We start from the raw sequence: 20,414 nt of genomic DNA, 5'->3' as shown, positions 1-20,414 counted from the left end.
CCCTTGCCAGTCTGTCCCCCTGCCTGCAAGTCGCAGGGCTGCACCTCGGACGGGCAGTGCTGCCACAGCGAGTGCCTCGGGGACTGCACGGAGCCCAACGACCCCGACAAGTGCGTGGCCTGTCGCAACTTCTACCTGGACGGGAGGTGCGTGGACAACTGCCCCCCCGGGCACTACCGCTTCGAGGGCTGGCGCTGCGTCACCTTCAGCTTCTGCCAGGAGCTGCACAACAAGTGCAAGAACGCCCGGGAGTCGGGGTGTCACGTCATCCACAACAACGAGTGTGTGCACGAGTGCCCCTCGGGCTACATCATGAATTCCAGCAAGTGAGTACTTGCTCTGCAGGGGACAAAACTGGGGGGGGGGCTGGGCTGGGCTGGGCTTTCCTCCTCCTTGAACACGGGGTTTGGGTGTTGTGTCATGGCCAGGAGAAGTTTCTGGTGTTGGAGCATCTGTGGCAATCACCTGGTCTACTTTAATATGATTTACAAAGTAATACCTTGCTAATTCAAGCCATTAAAAGCTCTCCCTGCCATGGGCTGGTAGTTTATTCTTCCCTTGGCTTCCCTTGCTTACCTCTCAAGTTTGGAAAAAGTGGGAAAGGGAGATGGAGAGAGGACAAGGAAGAGCATCCTCAAGCTGGAATGGTCTCTCTGTAATGGCATGGGAGGAGGGAGGTGGGCAGTGGAGAGGCTTTAGCAGCCCTGCTTCCCTCCCCTCTGGAGCAGCCTCAGGCCAGGGAGCCGGGCTGGAAAGGCACAACAGGGAGAGGTCATGGCTAATGAAGAGAGCGCAGCGTCCTCTGAGTGCTCGTTCTCAGAATATCTGTTCCTCATGCCTGTAATTACTTTCATTGAGCAGGTTCAAGCTGTGCCAGACATAAATGCGCAATGTAACAAACAAGTGTAGCACGAATCGAAGGAGGGAACAGCCATTCTGTCTATTCCCAGGGGGTTTTGACAAAGGAATAAGGAATTAAATAATTTATGTTGCTGAGCTGTTTATCACTGCAAACTTGGTTGTTTGTCCCACAATACCATTCTATATTGTGATGACTCAGATTTCCTACGAATATTGGTCACTTTGTGCTCGCATGTGTTTGCTCCTGCCATAATAATTTCAGGGAATTCACTCTCAACGAGACTTTTTATGCCATTTCCTGTTTTGCTTTTCGACAGAATGAACAAGCAGCCCCCAAAGTAGCTGGGCTGCTTGTGCAACAACCCCATGGCCTCTCCTGTGCTGTTCCAGGCTGCTGCCAGTGGGACCTCACAGCTCTGCTCCCTGCTTTTCCTAGAGCATTTCTCTCTCTGAACTAGTTGGGAACACATTCTTGTGGTGGTGTGACCAGGGCAAGCCATCAGCTCGTACTATCTAAGCAGTATTTCCCCAGAGCACAAAGCGCATTCTTGCCTTTTTTAAAGCAACATTGTGTGCAGTCCTCACTCAGAGGATTCCCAGATGAAGGGCCAGCTCTCCACTCATCAATTACAAGTTTGGTTAACGATCTTGGGATGAAGACTGGGCTGGTGTTTGTTATCTTGAAACCCCTGGGATAGAGAGCACTGGGCAGCATTGTGGCCAGTTTCATCTTCAAAATAGTTCAGGTCACTTAATTTTGTTATGTAGGAAGAGATGGAGTGATTCGCATTTGAAGTGTGGAAATGACAATTTAAGACAAGTTAAATTTATCAGCAGTTATTTTCAAGGCCAGGTTGGATGGGGCTTGGAGCAACCTGGTCTAGTGGAAGGTGTGGAAAGGGGTTGGAATAGGATGAGCTTTAAGGTCCCTTCCAACCTAAACCATTCCATGATTCTGTGACTCTCTTTGGAGTTCCTAAGTGCTGCTCACAGCAAGTGAATCCCATGGCTTATTGTCACTTGAGATTCATGGCTCTGCTTTTGGGAAGTGCTGAGGCCATCCTGCCTCACCCCTGCACCCCTCCTCTCCTGTTTTGCAGCCTGCACTGCACGCCCTGCGCGGGGCCCTGTCCCAAGGTGTGTGACTTTGGCAAGGAGAAGACGATCGACTCGGTGACGTCAGCGCAGGAGCTGCGGGGCTGCACGGTCGTGAACGGCAGCTTGGTCATAAACATCCGGGGAGGAAGTAAGTGGGGCATGGGCGAGGAGTGGGCAGCACGGGCTGGCAGCCAGGGAATGGGGCACTGCCCTGAGCTGGGGCTCTTCCCTTGGCTGTGACCACCCTCAGTCTCAGAGGGACCCAGAAGAATAAGCACAAAGGCTCGACGTGCTCATTTGGCGTTCTTTGTTAATGGATTTTTGTGAGTTCTCATGAATTAACATAAAGCAGTCGTTTAATACATTCGGGCTCCAATGTGGGTGTTTTTCTCTGTGATACCAGAAAACTCTTCCCAATGTTCTCCTCTCCGTAGATAACATAGCAGCTGAGCTGGAAGCGAATCTTGGCTTGATAGAAGAAATCTCAGGTTACCTAAAAATTCGCCGCTCTTATGCCTTGGTTTCTCTTTCTTTTTTTCGGAAACTCCATCTGATTAGAGGAGAGACACTCGAAGCTGGGTGAGTTCTCTCAAAAGATGCTTTATTTGAATGCTTTGAAGTACAAGGAGTGCCAGTTCTATGAGGGTGATTTGTATTGGGAAACAATTCCTAAGTTATTTTTAAATGTTCCTCTGCCTGTGGCTTGTGCCCTACCAGGGCAGACAATTTGCATTCATTTTTCTTTGGTGTGAGGGTTAGTGCAAGAAGAGTTTTCCATTCATCCCCTCCCAACCCACGTTTTCATTCCTCTGATTTCAGAAATTACTCCTTTTATGCCTTGGACAACCAGAATCTTCGCCAGCTCTGGGACTGGAGCAAACACAACCTCACTATTGCACGAGGCAAACTCTTCTTCCATTACAATCCCAAGCTGTGCTTGTCAGAAATCCACAAGATGGAAGAGATCTCCGGGACTAAGGGGCGTCAGGAGAGGAATGACATAGCCCTGAAAACCAACGGGGATCAAGCCTCATGTAAGAGTCTCAGAATGCAGCCTTGCTTCCCTTTCCTGTCCCTCTGCCTTGCTCTCCTTGTACCCCTCTTTCTCCCAGCCCAGCCCATGATGTTTTTCCATGGCCTGTCCTTGTCCCTTTGGTAAAGCAGCAGATTTGCCCCTTGCCTGTGCACTCAGTGCCACTGTCACTGTGCCACGAGTAAAAGTCCCCACGGGATCTCCCTCTGGCAGCCTTGGTCCCACAGAACCCTGGGGGGTTTTTGGAGCTGGGAGTGTATTTATTGTGTCTTTTTGAAGAGTTTAGCACAATGTAACCTCGGCCCGGGCTGGGACTTTGTGTTACTGCTGAGTACCTGATTAATAGTCATAATCTGCTTTTCCCATGTCATGAGGCGACGGTGCGCACACGGAATAAACACGGGAGAAACGGGATTTCCACCCATCCCTGTGGCCACGTGAGGCAATTGCCATGACAACAGTCAGAGAAAATTTTCCAACAATTTTTGCAATGCCTCTCTGAGGTTTTTCACCTACCAGCTTTCTTCAGGAACAACGATCAGACAGTGCCTGTGTCAGCAAACAGCGTGGGGTTGGCTTTACGCTGGCACTGAAGTCGTGCTGCTGAAGATGGAGTTTTGCAGACACTTATTTTGGCAGCAGTACTGCAATAAATGCAGTCCTTCTGCACCCTCAGCCCCGCTGTTTGTTCTCTTTCTGTGCCACACAATCCCCTTCCCCTGTTTGTACCAGGGCTGTGTGGTGAGCCAGATTGTGGAAGTGATCAGGGGTAGGAAATAGCCAGCTTTGTTCTGAGCTGGTGACATCTCTCTGCTCTGATTCACTGCTCAGCCCCACAGAGATTCACCAGACAGGAACAGGAGCACGTGCAGGTGGACGTGGGCCCCTTGCAACCATTCTGTGAAGGACAGATGACATGGGGACAGAGGCAGTGACCCATCCATGCAGTATTCCAGCAGTTGTGCTGTGATCCTGGGAGATGCTTAGGCAGGAATTGCCACCAAAAAGCCCAGCATTAACTGAACTGGGATTTCAGATGCTGGCTCACAGCATGCAGGGCAGCTTGGGTCATCCTGTGGCTTCACTGTCCCTCTGCTTTTGGGGACAGCACTGCCAGAAGAGCCCAAGGTACCTTCCCACCCAAAACATTTCATGATTCTGTGACCCTCCTGTCCTGCCCTCGTTGCCCTGATGTAGCTGTTTGTGAACAGACCTAAAAAGTGAAGATCTTTCAGTTGACTCGGTTTCCTGGTCTGGTTTCCCACATATCAACAGATGCAGTCAGGCCAGCACAGTGGGAGAAGGGAATGCTATGGCTGTGACCTAAAAACTGGCGGGACCAGTGAAAAACACACACGGAGCCTCTGGGGCACCACAGCTCCAGCCTGGGCAGAGGGAAGGAGCACAAGGAATCAGCTGTCTATAAAGTTCATCTCCTCCCATGAGACACTGAAAAGCTCTTCCCGCATTGGGGGTGAACCTGGATTTGGGCAGATCCATCTCTGCCTGTGGCTGTGAGCAGCTCCTGCGTTGGTGTTTGGTGTGAAAGCAGCTGGAGGAGACAGTTGCATTTCTCTTTGCCAGCTGTACCCCCACCCTGCTGAGCTGGTGTCTGTGCCACCCCCACCTCAAACCACAGCTTGCCAGGGTGTTTGGCTTTTTGTTTGCTTTTACATTTCAAGCCCAGCTTTCACATTGGCATCATCATGTTTACTAAAAAAAAAAAAAAAAAAAAAAAAAGGGAAGAAAAAAAAAAGCCCTTGTTTGTTCTGGATGTGGTGCCAGTGAAATGAATGTTCTTCCTCCCGTTGCAGCTACTGCAGGAACAGCAAATTCAGTCAGAGGCACTTGGGCTGGGGGCACAAAACATATTGTACCATGTCCCTTGAGCTCCATCCTCCTGCAAACACCCTCCCCCTTGCAGAGGGACCACACTACTCCTGGCAAGGCTGGGAATTCTTCTCCTTCGTTTTTGTGGCCTGTTGTCTTCTCTGCAAACCATCGTGCTGGGTTCAGCTGTGCAGATCATCATAAACTGTGAAATACGTCGCCTTTAGATTTCCCACTTTTTAGAATTTAGTTCAGCTCTTCTACTGAGTCATTTTCATGAAGTCATAGAAAAATTTAACCTTAGGAGGGCATCGATTCCAACCCCTGATTTGGGGTAGGAATGGCTTCGAAGTAAGATAAGGTTTTACTGGGCAACTCTTCTCAGTGCCAACATTCTCACATTTATCTTAAACTTCTAAGATAATTAAACCCAAAAACTTTCATTTTTTAGCATTAATGAAACTGTTGTCACTTCTCACTTGTTACAGGTGAAAACGAACTGCTGAAATTTTCTTCCATTAGAACTTCTCATGACAAGATCCTTCTGAAGTGGGAACCCTACTGGCCCCCTGATTTCCGTGACCTCCTGGGGTTTATGCTGTTCTACAAAGAGGCGTAAGTGATCCCCCTCAGGTCACAGACAAACGGCCTTGTTGGGCTGCCACGAGCAGCTGCTGGCACTGAAAGGTGGATGTTAAACCTGCTGGATGTTTTTGCTGTAGGCAAAGCTGTTTAGTCTCTGATATTGTGGCTCCTACACTAAAGTTCCCAGCGATATCCTTCTTTAAAAGTGTTCGTTAAGATTCCTGACTTGTGCACAGGCACAATTCCTCATTTGAGAACAATCCAAACTTTAGTTATTCGTGCTGTTCTAGACACATGTGCTTGAACCATGGAGTTCCTCATCTCCCCACTATCCCATGGAATGCTTTATCCCCTTTGAGGTGGGAAAGATTCCTTTAGAATTGAGGTAACCAAGCTGATTTTCATAAAGCTGCCAATAATCAATCTGGATTTAGTTGTTGGGGTCATGTGTGGCACCTGCAGGACCTGTTCTGTGATGCTGTCAGAGGCCCAGGCAGCAAAGGTCCCACAATGGCTCCCTTTCAGAGTAAATACAATGAGATAATTTTACTTTCTCTGAAGGTTAAAGGGTGATAACTTTCAGTGGTGTCTTTAGAAATGTTTTTAAGAGCCTGAATGAGGATTCTGTTAATTGGAGCCATCTCTTTCACAAAGTCCCTACCAAAACGTGACGGAGTTCGATGGCCAGGACGCCTGTGGCTCCAACAGCTGGACAGTTGTGGATGTTGACCCCCCACCACGCTCAAACGAGCCCAAAGCCCAGGCCCAGCCAGGGTGGCTCCTGAGGGGCCTGAAGCCCTGGACACAATATGCTGTGTTTGTGAAAACCCTGGTCACCTTCTCTGACGAGCGGCGGACGTACGGCGCCAAGAGCGAGATCATCTACGTGCAGACCAACGCCACGGGTCAGTGCAGCACGTTCCTGGGGCAAAAACAGGCCTAAATAATTCTGCCTGGGTGGGGGTTGTGGTAGTCCCATATCCAGGAAGCTTTCCACTGCCCTCCTTTGGTAGGAAGGAATTCCTAAACCAGTGGTGTGGTTCCAGATGGTGCCAATGGACACCTATCCAGTTTTTGTGGCCTCATGTAAGAATCACTAAGGCTGGAAGAGATCTCCAGGATGATCCAGCCCAGCCTGGAAGAGCCTGCTGGGTGCCAGGGAATGCTTGATTCCCATAGGAATGGAAATTTGCCTGTGCTGGTCCCTGCTTTGCCAGGCTCTGGCAGGGCAGTGCAGTGACCTCTGCCTCTTCCCACGCAGTTCCGTCAGTCCCGTTAGATCCGATATCCGTTTCCAACTCTTCATCCCAAATCATCCTGAAGTGGAAGCCGCCCTCGGAGCCCAACGGGAACATCACACACTACCTGGTGTACTGGCAGCAGCAGGCAGAGGACAGTGAGCTCTATGAACTTGATTACTGCCTGAAAGGTGAGTGGGTGCTTCTCCCTCCAGGCCTTTCCTTCAGTCTCTCCCAGGACTTCCTGGAGTTTCTGCCTTGGAGGTGCTCTGGGGGCCCAATTCTGCTGGATTCAGGACTGTTCTAGGAACAGCTCTGTCCCTCCCTGTTCCTGTTACATTAGGTGCCAAGGTATGTGCAAAAGGTCTAAAGCCATTTTTTGCAAAGTAATCAGACGTTTTTTCCTTTGGGGATCTCCCTTCTGCCCTTGTTCCTTTTAAACTGACTTATAAGTTTAATAGCAACAATGGAGATGGTAAGGTTAAAAATTTCAGTGCTCAGGGCCACGTTAATTTTTGAAGGCAGCTGGTGTCTGGTTTGGAATTCCTTCAGAACACAGAATTTCACTGAGGATTTCCAAAATCTCACCTGCTGCTCTGTCACCAGGACTGGGGTAAAGCAGCATCCAAGCTCCATTTCAAAAATAGCATTTTTGAATCAAAGGCTTGTCAGAAAAGAGGGAACTGCTCAGCCCTGGATGTAAAGTACAGGATCCCCAAATATGCCATGAGTCCTGTGTACACTGGTTTGGGATCTTTGTAGGATCAAACATCTTCCGCCAAGTCAGGCATGAGTGACACTGAAACGGTTTTGTCCCCAGGATTAAAGCTGCCCTCAAGGACGTGGTCTCCTCCTTTTGAATCTGAAGACCCCCAGAAGTATAACCAGAGTGAAGCTGAGGATGTCAGTGGGGAATGTTGTTCCTGTCCTAAAACAGACTCCCAGATCCAGAAGGAGCTGGAGGAGTCTGCTTTCCGCAAGACCTTTGAGAATTATCTCCACAACGAGGTTTTTGTGCCCAGGTGAGAACATCCAACAGGACTGTCCAGGGGTCAGGAGGAGGAAAATGTAATTGAGGATTAAATAAAAATACCAGGTTGGACACAGCCACATTGCCAGGCTTCCAGGAGCCTGTCTAGTCCAGCTGGATATGGGTGTTGGAATGGGGAGAGCTGAGCACCTACCACGGATGTTCCTGCAGATTGGGAAGATCCCGCTTTCATTTCCTGTCCCTGAATTCTCTTCAGCTCAAGAATAAAGTGAGAATCCTTAACAAACAGCCTGCAGCTCGTCTGGCATCAGATGATGCCAAAAACAGCGATTTTTTTTTTTCTTGTCTTGAAATTTTGTGGTCAAGCTTTTCATTGAGTTGAAAAGAAAGGAAAAGGGCAGTTTACCAGGCCACAGCCTCGTCCTTCAGCACGGTATTTGTGGCCTTCCTTCACTTAGTCTGGGAAATACCTCCAATACCATGAGGAATGTGAGTGCTGTGGGTGGTGAGTGTCCTGTTTGGAGTGGCACACACAGTGTCACATTAAGTGGTGTTGAATGTCTTCACACTTCATCTGCAGCTCGGGGAGGAAGTGCTGGGGAGCAGGGTAGAATCTGTGGTGATTTACCCTCTTCCCTGTCATGCATTTTGTGCTCTAAATTTATTCTCTGCTTGCTGCCCTCAGCCAACAAACCTGAATTTTCAGCTGCTTGACAAAAGCTGGGCCACTGCACTGAGCATTTTCCCTGTTGAAAGCATCCCTGGTGTTCCCTGCCCTGGTACCTGCAGTCCTCACCTGGAAGCTTGGGCAGAACCCCTCGTTCTGCTGTTCCCTGGCTGTTGGTGCCCATCAGGATGAGTTCCAGTGTGCCAGGACATGACATACTCCAAAGCAGAGAACCAAGCCATGTGCAAAAGCCAAACTTCTCCTGATGTAGGCAGACAATTCTGACAGTCTGATCTCTTTTATTTTTCCTTTTTTCCCCCCTCAATTTTATTGTGCAGCCAGCCCAGGATGCTTCTCAGGCCACCTTCTGGGGTATGTATTTTAGGAAGAAACCAATCACCAGGATGGGCCACCTTGTCAGCATCCTGAGGAAGAAATCCCCACATCCCATGGCCAACTAATCCTTTAAAACAAGCCAGTGGTAAAGAGACCTCCCTGGTGCCACGTGCCCTGCTCGTCTTCCCTGGCAGGCTCCAGGCTGTCGCCACATAAATCAGATTTTTTTTCCTGTGAATACTGTGCTATCACGGGCTCACAGAGCCTGGCAGAGAGCTGGGAGTGTGGTTTACTTCAGGTGCTTTTTTTGTGGCTCCTGAGGGTTCAGTGACCTCTCCTGAGGTGCTGTGTGGCCTCTCCTGGAGAGAAGGAACTTGCCAGTCACGGGAGGAATCCCAGGGATGAGGCCAGCAGGGAGCACGAGATGCCAGGGCAGCAGAGTCACAGCAGTTCCTCCCTGATGTCTCCTTGTTTTCCATGTGCCATTTCTCCCCTCCTGCCCTGTTCCCAGCCATCTGATCCCTGGGCAGGATCCAGCCTTAGGCCAGGGCTGATCTCACCCCTCTGGAAATCACAGTTCCTTCCCCCTGGTCATATTGATTGCCCACTCCAGGAGCCACTGTCACAACTCCTGGGGGTCAGTTTGCTCTGGCACTGACAAAAAAGCCAAACTAGAAGTTCAGGAATGTTCCTCTGCGCAGGCGGAGTTGGCAGGGTCTTCACACCAGGTCGCCTTTGGAGCTGAACAAAGTGACCATCAGAAGCTGATGCTTTTTGTTTCTTCTTTCCTGTGTTACTTGCTCTCATTTTGGAGGAGTTTGGCACAGACTGGAGCTCAGGGGTGGTTACACCCTGGACCAGGCTGCCCAGGGATGTGTGGGGTCTCCATCCCTGGAAATGGTCAAACATGGTCCTGAGCCACCTGCTGCAGCTGCCCCTGCTTTGGGCCAGGGGCTCGGGTGAGACAATCCCCAGAGGTGCTTTCCAGCCTCATCCCTCCATGATTCTGTGGAAAACAGGGAAAGATTTCAAAAAATGTCCTGAGAGGCAGAGGGGAAGTCAGTGGCTGCTGTTCAGGGTGTCATTCCATGTATTCCCTCCATCACCACTGCAGCAAGGCAGGAGCAGTCCCAGCTCTGTGTCTCTCTTGCTCTCTGTCACACACATTTGTGCCATTCCCAATATTCTTGGGGAGCAAGATCTGAGCAATGACTCACATTCATAAGTTATTGTTTTCCCCTGCATTTCCCAATTCAGTTAATTGCACAGACAAATCTAGAACGCTTTTGCCAGCCCAGCTGGCCTGGGGTAGTTTCAGGTGTGTGGAAAAGCTTGGCTTAAGGTACCAAAGGCATTTTTGGAATCCCCCAGCACAGGCCATACTGTGTGTGCTGAAGTGTCACTTCCAGCCCCCTCACAGCCCCTGGGCATCTGTGAGAGCAGGAGGAACCTGGAGCTGAGGGTTTCACGGGGACCTCACTGGAGCTGCTGAGATGGCCCCAATGCAAATTACACTGGAACAACTCTGAGAAGAATCAGATGTTTGAAAATACAGAGAATTTGGCAAGAAAATTGCTGCAAATCCAGGATAATAAATACGGGAAAATTGGGGATTTACAGCTTTAGAAGGTTTTCTTAACTTTCTGTGATTTGAGAAGGAAGGAATTCTTGCATTTTACTCTGTGTTGCATCAGTGGTCAAATTACTGTTTACTTGTGAAAAACAAAATTCCCTTGAACACGAGGATCGGCTGAATTCACACTTGATAAACAGAGGGTGTAGCTTTGCTTTTATGCAAACCAGGTTCTGTTTGACCATAAGGAATCCTTCCCAAGGAGGGAGGTGGCATGACCCAGAGCTGGCTCCCTGACCTCTGCCCCATCCTGAGGGGACACTGCTCACAACACCACACAGGCTGAGGGGACAGCAGCTCCAAAAGGAGTTAATTAGTAATTAAGAAAGAGAAAACTTAAAACTGGAATGTGCTTGCTGAACCTGCTGTTTGACATCGTGTTTTGTCATCAGGTGGATGAATATTCTGTAGGAAGGAATTGTTCCCTGGGAGGGTGGGCAGGCCCTGGCACAGGGTGCCCAGAGCAGCTGGGGCTGCCCCTGGATCCCTGGCAGTGCCCAAGGCCAGGCTGGACATTGGGGCTTGGAGCAGCCTGGGACAGTGGGAGGTGTCCCTGCCCATGGCAGGGGTGGCACTGGATGGGCTTTAAGGTCCCTCCAACCCAAACCATTCTGTGATGGTGACTCTGTCAATGTCTGTGTTGTGTTGTGTGCAGCCCAGTGTTAAGTTTGAGGACATCTCAAACTCTGCCTTTTGGCTGGTGGCTTTTGCTGTAGGAGGAGAAACAGCACCAGGGAAGGCAGAGGGAAGCAGGGAAGGTGGCAGAGATCTGTCAGAGCAGTCCCTGTTGGGGCTGGGGCTGGTCATGGCCTGGTGGTCAGAGGTGGCAGTGGAAAGTTCAGTTCAGCAGCAAAGATTTGCTTCAACAGCTTGTTACATTTTTAGAGCCTGGAGATGCCTCAAGTGTGGGTTCAGTTCAGGTCACTCTTTGTACCCTTTAATAGCTGCACACACATGCACACACACACAAAAAGATCATCACTCCCTTAAAATACATGGTCTGGATTTCAACTGGCATTAATTCCTTTTGTGTAACTGAATACAGTTACTGATTCACCACCTTGGTTAGTTCCCGACCTGGAATTCCCCGTGGCAAATGTGTGACAGGACATAAGAGTGTTAGATTGAGCACTTTTGGTTTGGTACTGATCCTTTGGGTTTTTTTTTTTTGTCCAAGAAAATGAAATTTTCGAATGGTTCTTAATTCTGTTGAATTTATTCTGTTTATTTGCTGACAAAACCTGACATTAAAGCTGGCTGGTGGCACTCAGGTGCAGACAGGGAACGTGACAGGGTCACACTGCAGGTGCTGGTTTTACAAGTGAAAAAATTGGATTTTCAGACTGAAATGCAGTAACTTGAGGAGCAACGTTTGGTTAACAAAACCACCCAATGAATATGTAACCAGAATCATGAGTTTTAAATGCATGCCTTGAAAAGGACTTAATAGATTTGATCTCTTGGGAAAAGGTTAAAACGCTTTGTGTATCCATCGAGGTTCAGCCTTAGGGGTGAGAGTGGCAAATGTATTCCAGAGAGCTGGGAGAGTGGCTTTATGCTTTATAAATGCAAGTTAGCGACACTTGGGATATGTGGCACATCTGAGGTCACCGAGTCGGGGCCGTGGCGTGACCTCGTTTGCTCGGAGCTGCAGCGTGTGGGAGCTGAACTCCAAAGCATTGCAACCCTGCCCGAGGCATCCGTGAGGCAACCTGGTAAAGTTAGACTCAGCTGAGAGATCCAGGGGAACTTGAATTCTCAAGCAAATACTTGAGGCTTGGATTGGTTTATTTTTATTTTATCTCCCTGTATGCAGTTGTGTGGAGAGAAGTCTGGGGGATACAGAATTTTATAAAGACGCATTGCTTGGTTAAAAAAAAAATCCTGAATTTCTTCATTGCATTGCAAATGCCAGGCTTCAGTTTGAGTTTCCAGTGACACTCTGAGCTCTCCCATTTTAACTCTTCCTTTTCAGCTGGATGTGTTGACATTGACTATAACAAATAACGTGGTGACCCGTGTTGTTTAACAGGCCATCAAGAAAACGAAGAGACCTCAGCTCTGTGGCAAACTCCACCGTGGTGTTACCCACCATCCCATCCTCCCCCAACAACTCAGCAGCAGCTGAGGGTGCAGAGGAGCAGAAACCTTTTGAGAAAGTGCTGTCGAAGGAGTCGCTGGTGATCTCGGGGCTGCGGCACTTCACCGGGTACCGCATCGAGCTCCACGCCTGCAACCACGATGCTCAGGAGTCCCGCTGCAGCGTGGCAGCTTATGTCAGTGCCAGGACCATGCCAGAAGGTGATTCTCTCCCTGAGCTCTGCTGTGGCTTGGTGGCTCCTCCCAAATGCTGCTTTTCCTATGGGAGCCAGCTGCAATATGTAAGACTGGGGCTATCCATATGTCCTGGTGGGAAAGGAGGATGGATGACATATTGGCAGGTGTGAATTTTGCCCAAAGACATGAAACTAAGCCTAATCTTGAACTTGGTTCTAGCTAAGGCTGATGACATCGTTGGCCCAGTTTCCCATGAGCTGGTGGAAAAGAACACAGTGCATTTGAAGTGGCAGGAGCCAAAGGAGCCCAACGGCCTCATCGTGCTCTACGAGGTGAACTACGGGCGGCTCGGGGAGACAGAGGTGAGAGGTTCTGCTTTCACTGCACCTTTGGAGAAGTGGCTCCCCCTGGGAGCCTAGGGCTCTTTAGGATTTCCCTAGTCGGGTTTCCTGGTGAGGGAACTGATGGGATACAAAATTTCACTGGTGAATTTATGTCCTCTGGAAGCCTGGGATGACGTCAGGAAATAATCTGTCTCTGTGGCGCCTGTTTGCCCAGCAAGTTTAGCTGATTTGCCAACTTTCTGCATGGAGCTTTTTTAGAAATGTTATTTCACAGAAGGACAGAAACCCCACATTGCTGTGTCTCAGATGAAAAGCCTTAAGTTGCACCAGGGAGGTCCAGATTAGATACCAGAAAAAAGTTCCCTGCAGGAGAGCTCAGGCATTGGAATAAGTCGCCCAGTGAGGTGGTGGAGTCACTATCTCTGGAAGTGCTCAAGAGGTGTCTGAATGTGGCACTTGGGGACATGTTTTAGGGCTGATTATGGTGGTGCTGGGTTGATGGTGGGACTTGATGACCTTGAAGGTCTCTTCCAACCTTGACGTTTCTGTCGTTCTGTGAAATTTAAGTTGCTCAGAGGAATTAGGATGGCGTTGAGCAGCCCATGAGCTCTTGGGGACAGAGCTGGTGTCAGTGTGACAGGGGCAGGGCTGGTGTCACTGCCACGGGTACAGAGCTGGTGTCAGTGTGACAGGGGCAGGGCTGGTGTCAGTGCCATGGAAACAGGGGCACTCACCAGTGCAGGGCCAGTGTCAGGGCTGAGGACCAGGGCAGCACATGTCACTTGCTCTCTGTAACCTGATCTAGTGCCCTGCAAAACACAAACCCAGCACAAACCACTAACCTGGAGCAGACTGAGAGCCTTTGGGTGTGTGTTTGCCAGCTGGGGAGGTGCTGCAGGAGCCCCAGGGAGCCGTCAGGGAGCTCTGGGTGCTGCAGGAGTCCCAGGGAAGAACTCTCAGGGAGCTCTGGGTGCTACAAGAGTCCCAGGGAGGAACATTCAGGGAGCTCTGGGTGCTGCAGGAGCCTCAAGGAACTCTCAGGGAGCTCTGGGTGCTGCAGGAGTCCCAGGGAGGAACACTCAGGGAGCTCTGGGTGCTGCAGGAGCCTCAAGGAACTCTCAGGGAGCTCTGGGTGCTGCAGGATGACCCTGCCACAGCCCCTGTCCCCACAGGAAGCCCATTTCTGCGTGTCCCGCAAGCATTTTGCCAGCGAGAGCGGCTGCAAGCTCCGGGGACTCCAGCCTGGGAACTACAGCGTGCGGATCCGGGCCACCTCCCTGGCTGGAAATGGCTCCTGGACAGAACCCACCTATTTTTACGTGGCTGATTATTGTGAGTTCATTTTATTTTCGACATTTAATCCCTGAAAGAAGCGTGGGTTATTTCTGGAGGATGGGGTGTAGCAAGCAGTGCACAGAGAATCACAGGGAGTCATTAAATATTTACCAAATACATCTGTTGTCAAGAACCTGAAATTACTTGGAAACACATGGCTTTTCTTTATTAGTCCTCATTCTGACCAGCCCCACATTTTGTATCTGAAATAGCCTCTAGTTTTGTATTTGTTCCAATTTATTGAGGGAAAAAAATTGTATTTTGTTCCTGTATAATACCTCCAACTCTCTCTTTCTCTCCTAGTGAATGCTCAGCCAAATATTGCTGTTATCATTGTTCCAATTATTTTTGCTATAATAATTGCTGGAATTATTGGAGCTGCTTATGTGCTCGTGAAAAAGAGGTGAGTGCAATTTTATCTTGTTTTCACCAGAAACACCAAAACTTACATCCATACAAAAGTTTTGTTGCTTTGTTGGGAGTCAGTTTTTGTTTAGTTTCTGATTTCCATAGTGATTGCAGCATTAATTTAAGTTTCTGGAAACAGTTTGTGCCTTATGGGGGCAGTTTATTTGCTGCATGCTTCGGGGATTAATCAAACCCTCATCGGTGTCAAAAGCTGCAAAGTGCTGAGGAATTTGTGTCTCTTCCAGACAAACCGAAGGACCAACAGGACCCCTGTACGCATCCTCCAACCCTGAGTACATCAGTGCCAGTGATGGTGAGAGCAACCAGGGCTTATTTCTTGTGTAATCACTCAGTCAGTGCAGCTGGATGGGGTTGGAATTGTCTTTGTGGAGTTTTTTTGTAGAATCTATCCCCAGGGTGCCCTGTGGCAGCACTGACCGAGGCTGCTGCAGGAGCATCTTTCAAAAGACGCTTGCTCAGCTCAGAGCTGTTCCCCTCTGCCCAACAGTTTATGTCCCTGACGAATGGGAGGTGCCACGGGACAAGATCACCCTCCTGAGAGAGCTGGGCCAGGGCTCCTTCGGGATGGTGTACGAGGGCATTGCCAAGGACATCGTGAAGGGAGAGCCCGAGACGCGCGTGGCCGTGAAGACGGTGAACGAGTCCGCCAGCCTGCGCGAGCGCATCGAGTTCCTCAACGAGGCCTCTGTGATGAAAGGCTTCAGCTGCCATCATGTGGTAAGTGCTGGGTGCCTCAGCACACAGCTCAGCTCTTCAGTGCCTTCGGAGCCCGACCCTTAGCTCGCCAAAGCAGCAGAGGCTGGGATCCATCAGAGCTGGGATCTTTCCCTGCTGGATTCCACAGAACCCGTTCTGCCCAAGTCGTTTCACTCCTGCTGTTTCTAAACCTCTCAGCCTGACAAGGCCCTGTGGGGCTGTTCTCAGCTGTTTCAGGGGGTGTTGGCTTTGCCCAGTCTGTTTGGACACAGCCTGGAGGGAATTTCTCACTCAATTTTCCAGGTTCGCCTCCTCGGAGTGGTCTCCAAGGGACAACCTACTCTGGTGGTCATGGAGCTGATGGCACATGGGGATCTGAAAAGTTACCTCCGCTCTTTGAGACCTGAGGCTGAGGTAAAGACAGGAGAGAGGGAGTCTGTTGTGGAACAGAGTGACTTGATTTGGGGTTTAATACTTCTTTATTTAATGGCTTTAAGCTGAAAGAGGGTAAATTTGATTTGCTATTGGAAAGAAATTCATGGCTATGAGTGTGAGGAGGGCCTGGCACAGGTTGCCCAGAGAAGCTGGAAGTGTCCAAGGCCAGGTTGGAAGGTGTCCCTGCCCATGGCAGGGGGTTAGAAGTGGATGATCTTTAAGGTCACTTCTAACCCAAACCATTCAGTGACCCTGTGGTTTTTCATTGCAGAATAACCCCGGCCGGCCGCCCCCGACGCTGAGGGAGATGATCCAGATGGCCGCGGAGATCGCCGACGGCATGGCCTACCTGAACGCCAAGAAGTTCGTGCACAGGGACCTGGCGGCTCGGAACTGCATGGTGGCAGAGGACTTCACTGTGAAAATCGGGGGTAGGTACTGCTGGATCAGAAAATGATCCCTAAGGGCCCTTCCAACCCAGGCCATTCTGTGAGCAGAGATGGTTCTGTGCATCGTGTTCGTTGTAAAGGCAAACTGATGAAGCCAACGTGTCAAACACAGGTGATTCTCACTGTCTGCCTTGGGGAAATTGCAGCACTTCCCTCTGTTTCTTCCCTGTGACAGAATTGTGGGGATGTCAGTATGAGCAACATCTCCTGTAGAACCCCAGAGCAGCTTTTCTCACCTTCTCTACTTCCAAACCTCTGTCCTAAAACTTTGTTGCTCTTCCAGCCTAAGCTACCTGGGTTTGTCTCACTGGTCTTTGCTTCCATGAGAATTACAACAAAGAAGGTGTTGGGTACAACAAACCCAGTGCTGATAATCCTGTCATTGGGTCAGGTGGCTTTTAAAAGTAATTTAACCCAGTTTTTAACCCAAACTCTTTTAGAAATAAGTAAATACAACATTTAAAAATAACCTGAAACCCCACAGTATGGTGATTTTTTAGAGCTCTCTGGAGTTAAGGCCAGGGTAGTGGGATTTCAGGCAAAGGGAGCTCTGTTTTACTTACAGAGGATGAATAAAATAATGTTTAGAATAGAAGCTGCCACCAAAAGATTTAACTCTGGAATCTCTGTTGTGGCTCTGTAGAAAAAACGCAGGAAAAGGGAAATGTTTTGAACGTTAATCACGAGGTGACAGATGAGTGCAGGCTGGGCTTTGGCAGTGAGGGAAAGGCAACATCCATCTGGAGATGTTGCACAGGAAAAGCAGGGTGGAGGGAGAGGCATTTAACACATCCCAATTGCTTCTTGCAGACTTTGGGATGACCAGGGACATCTACGAGACGGATTATTACCGCAAGGGAGGCAAAGGGCTGCTGCCCGTGCGCTGGATGGCCCCAGAGTCGCTGAAGGATGGGGTGTTCACCACATACTCTGACGTGTGGTGAGTTGTTCTCTGCAATCCCAGATGGATCCCAGCTCAGGAGCTCCTTGTTTTAGCACACACAGTTTAAACTGACTTGTTCAGAGCGCAGACAAAACAAAGCCGTTGTTTTGAAACACTTCCATAAAAATATAGTGGTGTTCTTTTGAAGTGTGTGTTTTCCAAAATAACTCTGTCACTGGGAGGGCCCCAGGATGTTTTGTTCTTACCAGGAGTCTTCTCTCTCCCTTAGGTCATTTGGTGTTGTCCTTTGGGAAATAAGCAGCTTGGCAGAGCAGCCGTACCAGGGACTCTCCAACGAACAGGTGCTAAAGTTTGTCATGGATGGAGGATACCTGGATCAGCCGGACAACTGCCCGGAGAGGCTGTAAGTGGGGAAGCAGGGACAACCAGCCGAGCTGCACTCTTTGCCTGAAGTGTGGCCAACAAAGATGGCTTGGCCTGTGGCACCTCTTAACCCCTCCTCGGCTGGGGAGGAGCAAAACAGACTTCAGTGAGGCACCTTCCACAGAAATTCCACCAAAGCATCCTTAGTGATCCAGGGAAGGGGCTGCCCAGGGAGGTTTGGAGTTCCCATCCCTGGAGGTGTCCAAGGGATGACTGGACGTGGCACTCAGTGCTCTGGGCTGGGCGACAAGGTGGGGATTGGTCAAAGGTTGGACTCAATGATATTGGGAGGTCTTTTACAACCTCAGTGATCCTGGGATTCTGTATGAGGAGTCACCCTGGAGGAGCTGTGAGGGAAAGCAGCTCTGGCTGCAAAAGGGAGCACAGATGGTAACTCTCTGGTTCTGGTAGCCTCTTCCCCCAGCTGCTTCTGGCCAAAACAGCACTTCCAGAGTCATAAAAGAAACATGTTTTGTGAGTATCCCTATGAAAAAAGCCTGCTGTGCTGGACATTTGTCTGATGGCCAGTTACAAACTCCAGTTTGAAACTCTATTTGTATTTGTAAGTTCTTTCTCCATGGTGTCTGATAACATGTGACCTCTTGCTGCAGCCTTTCTTTTGGGTGGGATGTTTACAGGACCTCTGTCCTCTGCTCAGCCTCCCATTTTCCTTGAAGTTTTGGGAGCTTTGTTATCTTTCAGGCTGAGTTAAAATTAAAAGGGAATTAATTAAAACATGATGACCTGGCTGTAAGTGCATGTGCACACACACACACAAAGAGTCTGTGAACCACAGCCCTGTTTCTTTCGGGAGCCAAGTTAAGAACAATTGAAGGAATTGGAAGGAATTTTTCATCTAGACAGAAATAGAGAAAAAGGAGTGTCAGGACCTACAGGCAAATGTGGAGGCTGGAAAGAGAACAACCAACCTGGGGTGTCAGAGGCACAGTGTGGGTGGGGGGGTCTGCCATGGGTACCAGCCTTGGTCTGCACGTGGAATTGTTCCTCCTGCCCCTGACTCCGCTCTGTCCTGCTGCAGGCACAGCCTGATGCAGATGTGCTGGCAGTACAACCCGAAGATGCGCCCCACCTTCATCGAGATCATCGAGATGCTGAAGGAGGACTTGCACCCCAGCTTCCAAGAGGTCTCCTTCTTCTACAGCGAGGAGAACAAACCTCTGGAGACGGAGGAGTACGAGATGGACTTCGAGAACATGGAGAGCATTCCCCTCGACCCTTCCTCGTACTCCCAGAGGGACAAAGTGCTGGGGAGGGACAATGGACCCTCCATGGCCCTCAAGGGGAACTATGAGGAGCACATCCCTTACACTCACATGAACGGTGGCAAGAAAAACGGGCGGATTCTCTCCATGCCCAGGTCAAGTCCTTCCTAACACTTCCTGTTTGGCCCGAGGGTTGTGTCTGCTTTTTTCCCCCCTCCACAAATCTCAGGACTCTTGTTATTGCTGCCACAGTGTATGACACACATCTACAAACTCTTCAGATTTTTAATCATCTTACGATTAATTTTTTTTTTGCCAAGTTGACTGGTTGTCAGTGGATTTATCTGTGAACATAAATGGAAGAGGTTTCCATGGCTGCTGTCCCTTCTGTAACCATGGTTTCACAACAGGAAGCGACCGTGTGAGTTCAACTGAAGGAGAAGCATTCACGTTTGCCAACAGAAGACGTGAAGTTCTCTGGTGCCTGAGCTACAGCCCAGCAGTGCGGAACAAGAGCATTTCCAGTAGAATTCCAGGCTTTCAGGCAGGCTCTCCACTACAGCTGAAGGATTCACCACATCAGTCGGATGCGCCAGATCCTCAGATTGACCAATAGCTGCTGCTTTCATACTTTGTTTTCAAGGGGTGAAACCCCCGAGTGCGTGCGTGGGTGTGTGTGTGCGTGTGTGCAGTGTCGACGTGTGGGGTGTAACCTACAGCTAAAGAGACACTTCTGGTTTTGTACACAACTTACAGCGCTTTCAGGCACATGGTGGGATTCTCGGGGTGTCCTGCACAGGGCCAGGAGTTGGACTCGATGATCCTGGTGGGTCCTTTCCAACTCAGCATATTCTATGGTTCTCTGTTCTCACAGGAGCTTTCTTCTTCTTCTTGGAAGTGTGTACTTCTCTTTTTTCTCTATTTCCCTGGAGGGACTGAATCCTAAACAGATTATTTTTATACTGAGGACTCTTGGGAGCAGGTTTTCTCTCATTAACAAATGAGGAGAACGTGCTGGGAGCTAAATGAGCAGAACTCTGAGATTTGTGGGTACTTTTAAGACCAAACGAAATAGGAGTCCCCTGACCTGAGACACGGAGTTTTCTGTCCTTACAGCATTGAGTATATATATTGTTTGTTGTAACATATTTAAAGATGTCTTTAGTTTAAATTTTAACTTCATATAAATTATTGACTGTTTATGATCCTTTAGGGGTGGGGAGAGTTTTGGGGGATTGTTTGGTCTTAAAGTGGTCCAAAGATTTCAGAATGAACTAATTTTAGCCTTGCAGGAGTGATGAAGCACATGTTCAGTTCATACTTGACAAGGCTCTGTAATAGTTTCATGATTTATACAACACAGTCAGCTGGCTCCAGTTGAAGCCCTGTCTTGGGTGTTGGGAGCTGAAGGACACAGAACATCCTGGCCTCGAGTCCTGCTCCTGCTCTGCCCCCGTGTCCCTCGCTTTGCCTTCCGCGCCGCAGACGCAGCCAGCGGGAGAGGATGAGCACAAACTGGAGCTGAGAAAGGGACGCTGGAGGGGGGAGCACAAAGCTCTGGGCTCTGCACGCCAGAGGTGACTGTGGCTCGCTGCCTGTCTGCTGCTCCCAGGCATCCAGCCTTGTG

The 20,414-nt window shown here is 49.5% G+C and overlaps 1 protein-coding gene across 1 annotated transcript in view; it reads left to right on the top strand.

The window, feature by feature from the left end:
• INSR (insulin receptor) overlaps positions 1 to 20,414 on the top strand; it is a 48,035-nt gene that overhangs the window by 22,844 nt on the left and 4,777 nt on the right. The window contains exons 2-20 of the mRNA XM_008641006.2: positions 11 to 326; positions 1,962 to 2,107; positions 2,394 to 2,538; positions 2,779 to 2,993; positions 5,311 to 5,437; positions 6,062 to 6,312; positions 6,669 to 6,836; positions 7,466 to 7,667; positions 12,305 to 12,573; positions 12,769 to 12,911; positions 14,066 to 14,225; positions 14,532 to 14,631; positions 14,882 to 14,949; positions 15,145 to 15,374; positions 15,657 to 15,767; positions 16,060 to 16,219; positions 17,048 to 17,177; positions 17,410 to 17,544; positions 18,604 to 20,414. The exon at positions 18,604 to 20,414 is cut by the window's right edge and continues 4,777 nt beyond it. Coding sequence (XP_008639228.1) covers positions 11 to 326; positions 1,962 to 2,107; positions 2,394 to 2,538; positions 2,779 to 2,993; positions 5,311 to 5,437; positions 6,062 to 6,312; positions 6,669 to 6,836; positions 7,466 to 7,667; positions 12,305 to 12,573; positions 12,769 to 12,911; positions 14,066 to 14,225; positions 14,532 to 14,631; positions 14,882 to 14,949; positions 15,145 to 15,374; positions 15,657 to 15,767; positions 16,060 to 16,219; positions 17,048 to 17,177; positions 17,410 to 17,544; positions 18,604 to 18,958 — 3,431 coding nt within the window. The 3' untranslated portion in view covers positions 18,959 to 20,414. The remainder of the gene's footprint in view (positions 1 to 10; positions 327 to 1,961; positions 2,108 to 2,393; positions 2,539 to 2,778; positions 2,994 to 5,310; positions 5,438 to 6,061; positions 6,313 to 6,668; positions 6,837 to 7,465; positions 7,668 to 12,304; positions 12,574 to 12,768; positions 12,912 to 14,065; positions 14,226 to 14,531; positions 14,632 to 14,881; positions 14,950 to 15,144; positions 15,375 to 15,656; positions 15,768 to 16,059; positions 16,220 to 17,047; positions 17,178 to 17,409; positions 17,545 to 18,603) is intronic.

Source organism: Corvus brachyrhynchos, unplaced genomic scaffold (assembly GCF_000691975.1).
Source record: "Corvus brachyrhynchos isolate BGI_N302 unplaced genomic scaffold, ASM69197v1 scaffold219, whole genome shotgun sequence".
Classification (NCBI taxonomy): domain Eukaryota; kingdom Metazoa; phylum Chordata; class Aves; order Passeriformes; family Corvidae; genus Corvus; species Corvus brachyrhynchos.
Note: the sequence above shows the minus strand (reverse complement) of the source record. Positions and strands in the feature narration are given on the sequence as shown.